The 6000-nt window shown below is 33.4% G+C and overlaps 1 protein-coding gene across 1 annotated transcript in view; it reads right to left on the bottom strand.

Annotated features, from left to right (window-relative positions):
* Window positions 1–1327: 1327 nt before the first annotated feature.
* Window positions 1328–6000, bottom strand: part of LOC125059934 (tripeptidyl-peptidase 2) — a 30934-nt gene continuing 26261 nt past the window's right edge. Inside the window, exons 22-25 of the mRNA XM_047664637.1 lie at window positions 5310–5421; window positions 4294–4449; window positions 2281–2452; window positions 1328–1862 (exon numbers count right to left, since the gene is read on the bottom strand). Of these exons, the coding sequence (XP_047520593.1) occupies window positions 1653–1862; window positions 2281–2452; window positions 4294–4449; window positions 5310–5421 (650 nt within the window). The 3' untranslated portion in view covers window positions 1328–1652. The remainder of the gene's footprint in view (window positions 1863–2280; window positions 2453–4293; window positions 4450–5309; window positions 5422–6000) is intronic.

Here is a 6000-nt window from a genome sequence, read left to right as displayed (position 1 = left end):
CTGCTATATTCACGTTGTACTTAATACACGGATTTTATGTAGCCAAACCAACTACTAGATTTATTGCTCACGGGGACGGGCAAATGAGCAAAAAAACTGTTGTGCGCGTACGCTACGTTACGTACATTCTCACCGAGCCGGACCTGCTGAAGTTAAAAACCAGCAGGAGTAGCACAGTAGTAGTAATTTCAAGTCGGAGCCAAGAGATTTTGGGTCGCAAATCAAAAAGGGAAGTGATTTTTTACATATAATTTTTCAAAATGCTGTAGATTTTTTCTTATATTATAAGAAACACGATAGAGTTGCTAATGCATTTGGGATTCTAAATGATCTTGCTATATTAATAAGGCGTTGTAGATTCAATGTGCTTAGCGCGAATTGTAAGGGATTTTAATATTCTTTAAACTAAGACTCGATTCTAATAGTGACTTCGACGTTTGTTAATATTTCTTGCATTGCTTTATGCTACGTGCTTAAATCAGTGGCGACGATATGGGCAGATATATGTTTTATATATGTATTGAATTTTCTCAATAGGCAAAGAATTAGTTCGGCAACTTTTTCATAAATTTCTTATATGCACTAATAAACTATTACTAGCACGGGTATAATAGCTTGTTTTTATACTAACTCCTTCACTTATCTTATGAAAATGTAATAGTAATATAAGTTTTACGTAAAATCGAGCAAATTTAACAAGTTGGATTTCCATTTAACATACATTTTAATATCTATGTATAGGAGCGTTCAAGTATTACGTAACGAGTTTGGGGGGGGTGGGGTGTTACCTTTTGTAAAACGTTACGATATGGGGCGGGGATTGAATTACACGTTATTGTTAATATTATTTTCGACTTTCCAGTACTTAACACCACATAATGGTAACTTTTAGGTATAAAAAGTCCATAGGTGGTCACGAAACGTTTTACTATACTTGGGTATAGTACTGTAGAAAAGCGTTACGGCGCGATACAGGGGGGGGGGTCCTATAATCTCCAAAAATTGCGTGACGTTATACTTGAACGCTCCCTATGTCACCTCTGAATTATAATAATCTATAGTTGTATGTAATTTCTATTAACCTCCTCTAGACAAACGAAACAATATGATGCAATATATCAACTAGACAAACGAAGTAATATATCAACTTAATAAAAAAAAATGCGATAAATGTTAGATGACGTCATTAATTACTTTTTTGTTGAAGTATATCTTAATCGCAGGACATCAATCAAAATCCTCAAAATGTTGTGGTTAAAGCCAAAAAACTTTGTATAATCCTTCTTAATTGTCTCATTATGAATAGTTTCCATTTATTGAATCATAATTTTAATAAAACGTTATAGAGTTATTACAACGATTAAATTAAAATATTTAAAAGTTATGACGGGCAGTTCTGAAATACACAAATTCAATTCATTGATTTCAAAAAATGTCACTGATTAATTCAATTATTTAGACAAAGTAAATTGACTCCATTATTAACGCATTATATAGTATTTTCTGTGAATAAAAATATATAAAAACACATTGAAAAAATATGCAATTTTCAGTGAATTAAGGATAGAAATACCCAAACAGGATCTATCTATTAATAAATGATATTATTCGTATTATCCTAAACACTTGTCTAGAGGTAATAGAATTGAGAATTAGAAAGGTCTAAATGCGGTGGGATACTTGGTGGGAATCGCACGCTGCGTGTATTCCGCGAGATGGGACCAGCCAAGCTGCGTGTGCGCAGCCACGAGACGCTCTTCGACCTCACGGGATGGTTTCTCTTCCAGCATTTTGTTAAGTAACTTGATAGCTCGGCCCCAGTGTTTGAGGGTAAAGCAGTGCCAGACGCCGTAGTGGATCACCTAAAAAGGTATGTAGAGGTTCAGAGTTCGATTCGTGGCGAAATCTTCTGGTTGACACATGACAGAATAATAAAGTTAAAAAATAATAATTTTTTTTTATATACATCATGAGGCAATCCGGAAGGAGTCTGATGTTAAGTGATTCCGCTGGCGATGGACACTTAATGCCAGTAGGCGCGCGTGCGTTGCCGGCCTTTTAAAAAAAAATATACGGTAGGGCCAGTTAAATATATATTATATAAATACATTTGACATTTCATGAAAATTCAATAACGTAACGGTGGACATTATAGCCAATTTTTTTTTTAATAAATCCCTTTTTGGATGTCATATTAAATTCATTTCGCGTCGATATTCAAGTCGCGAGAGGACGTCTGTCCGCTACTTTAGAATAAAATAAAAATAACATATGTATAACCTTAGTATCAGTGAGGTCTGTGAACTTTAGCAGCTCACTCATATTGTCCTTTAGCGTATCTGCGATTTTATCTCTGGCAGCGGCACTAGATGCTAAGGCGTGAAGACGACACAAAGCTGTTCCCTTACGACATAAAGCTTCTATTAGGTATCCGCGCTGCTTCTCATTTTCCCTGTAAAGTAAACAATGTTATAGCTATAATACATTTATTTTATTTTATTTATTTCACATCATTATTATATTTTTACAGTTATTACTAATTCGTTAAACGACACATTAATTATATCCACACCGATTAACCTACTTAAAAAACATTTTAAAAAAAAAATTGGTTGTTTGTAAAGTAGGTTTACGATCGAGATGTTTACGTGATAACGTCTTATTGGTGATATAAGTTTTTGGGAAGTAAGGAATTAATGAAGATAACAATTTTTTCAAATTTTAAATTACATCTATCGTTTTATTCACACTTTTGATGATAAATTTCGGGTGTAAAATGACAAGTTTACTTATTCGACTATGATATACATTTTTCTTCATACATTCACGGAATGACTGGCAGCGCTCGAGATGAGACGGGAGATCGGTCCGTCTCTCTCTCGTTATACCTGCGATCGCGCTCGTGAGGTTTTGGTGTGACACAAGTTTCTGAACATGTCACCCGACTAAAACGCTTTTAAAGACGTTATCACGTCAAAAGTATATTAATATACCTAAATCTTATAACTAATAATAAAGGAAGCAACTCTTGTGAACTCAGCCAGTGTACAAACAAATAAAAAAAAATGAGGTAGACCCTCAACAGAAATTCTATTTATTGTATGTATTGCTCGCGTGAGCTTCGCTAACCAAGTTGGAATGTGCGCGCGTACATCCAAAAGTTGAGACTTCCGCCTCAGGTTTTTACTTGGTACCCGTAGACTCAGTCTCTCCATTATATCCAGATTATGAACCCGACCCTTATCTTAAATAAATACACTGACAACGCTCTCTTCTGAGACGTAGCTGGTCATAACCCACCATACCCAGAACAAACAGGGTCGGGTACATAAGCAGATACAAGGGACACACTCCATAGTATCTTGTAGAGGTAACGGGTGAATTTATTTTGTACTGGCTCTAACATGACTATTTAGCTTCATATGGGGCTAAATACAGTCAACATAATATACTACCCTCAACGGCGCCAAGGCTCCCGAGTCAAAAGCGTCCTACACGACATCATACACAATACGATTCGATACAGGAGTTATTGTACACGATAAGACTTTCGAAAGTTATTGCCAGGCATTGCGAAACGTCTGCATTTTGGATTAATTCTAAATCTCTTGAAAAAATTATAAATCCAGAACGTATTTGAATAATAATGAAATTAAAAAAAGGTAAATGTATGTTGTTTTTTATGTAAAAAGTCGTGAATGCAGTAATCAATAATTAATATAATAAATAAATAGTATGTAAATAATCGTGATCGAGGCTACAGTCCACCGGACTTGGGCGAGCAGATACCTTTTTTACACGCTTTATATTAGCTTCACCTGTATGTATGTATATATGTATGTATGTAGCCGACTCCTTCGGACTCGATTTTGACCCACTTTTAACAGACAGATTTAATTCAAACTTTGCGCACCTGTCAAAGATCGATGACAATGCAATAATCCGAAAAAAAAAATTTAAAAAATTTCACTAAAAAATAAATAATAGTTTAAAAAAACTAAAAAACACGCTTTTAAAGCACATCAAACTAAAAAAAACTACTTTTTTAAACTATTATTTATTTGCTTTTAGTTCATGATTCCCTTGGCTTGGAGATACTACTCAACACCATCCAGTACTTTTAACTTCGGTGCGTCGCTTTAGCTTTAGCTGGCCCTCATCTAAAAGCCTTCAGATACTCTTACTTCCTCCATTTTGATAACCCAGTCCATTATAGCTTCTTAAGCCGTATATCTCGTTCCCCTATGCTCATGATCTAAATCGCTTATGTAAAAATATTAAAGTGATACTTACTGCTTAATTTTAGCAGCTTCCGGTCTTGAATCGTTCCGTATTCCCAAATAGGCCAATAACTCATCCTGGTCGACCCCACGAACCACTTTATCCGCCACATTGACCAATTGCTCACACCACGCGGTCGTCACTTCTGGCACTCCCAAACTTGGCAACCTGATTATTAGAAAAGTTTATTAAAATATTTACACACAAAATTAAATTATTTATATATATATATATTGCCTATAGGCGGCCTTATCGCTTTCGAACGATCTCTTCTAAGCAACCCATTGTGAGGGAAAAAAAATAAATAAGGTGAGCACAAGAAGTGCAAAATGCAAAGTGTACATAAGATATACATTTGTGTACATAAGAATTACTTAAACATAAAGAATGGAACAAAACAAAGCGATTAAAACATAATATATAGACGGTAAAAAGGACAATATCAAAAATTACTCAATTTATTTAAAATTATAACTCCAAAATTTATACCTAACCTACATTTAATAAAGTATTAGATAATACTATTGCTATGAAATTTTGGAATGCATTTAAATGAAAATGGGGAAAGAAGATAAAAAAAAGGGTGCGTGTACTTATGTACGCGCGTAAGAAGTTATACTTCTTTGGCATTATTAAAAATAGTTTTTGATTGCATGCAAATAATGAATTACAATTAAATAATCAAAGACTGGAAAAGGAGTCATTATAGTCAATAATTTTCAATTTACATATGAAAAATTAAATAAATAAATATTTATTATTATTCTCTTACATTAAAGTGTTACATAATAAATTCTATTATTATTCGAATATTGTTTCTAAATTATGTCCAATGCCGTAGCATCATCCGTGAGCAACTTCATTCTGCTAATTTTGTGTCACGGTGCGCGCGCATCGTAAAATTTCACTCTCATAAATTTTTCATAACGCGCCTAAAGAAGTATAACTTCAAAAATATCCTTAACTTTAATATTATTACAAATTAATGAATAAAATAAGATTAAGTTAATCTAAATATAATTGCTTACTTATTGCAATCTGTGGGCGGATCTATAGCCTGAAGGTAAGCGACGTGTGCGCCGAGATATCCGGGGAACTTTTCCACCAACTCCTCATACACTTGATCCAGTTTGTCGCCTTCTAAAAATTTAAAATATTCTACATATATGGAAAGAAAAAAAAATTGTTAATTAACTGTCATGCGTCAAAACTGACGTTTTATTTAATTGAAATATTGAGTTTGTTAGTCTATATTGTGTACAAGAAGCATTTTTTGTTAGAATATTTTTGGATGAAAACTGGGAATTTGAATAAAATAATTGTTTTGATGGATTTTTAAGAAATAACAAATAAACTTCTATAATTATTTCAGGTAATTGATTAATTACTTGTCTTCATGTCCCCTGAGTTTTGGGTTAATTATTAGTTCAAGATCATTTGTTTAAGAACTACAGTTAAAATAAATCTATAATTATTTCAGCAACACATTGGAGATTCATTCATCATATATACTTATATTTTTATTGTATACAAATTTGGAAACAATTATAAACTATTTCCGCTTACTTATATGATCAATACTTTCTCGTACAGTAAAAAAACATTGCAAAGAAACTGTGTCGTACACGTCCGAAACGGTTCGACGTAATTTCACGTAAAGCTAAAGCCTAAAGATTCCGTTTTGGGTCATCTTGAAAGAATGGGAGAAGATCGTAGTTA

Source organism: Pieris napi, chromosome 20, assembly GCF_905475465.1.
Source record: "Pieris napi chromosome 20, ilPieNapi1.2, whole genome shotgun sequence".
NCBI lineage: Eukaryota > Metazoa > Arthropoda > Insecta > Lepidoptera > Pieridae > Pieris > Pieris napi.
This window is presented reverse-complemented; position numbering and strand designations above follow the sequence as displayed.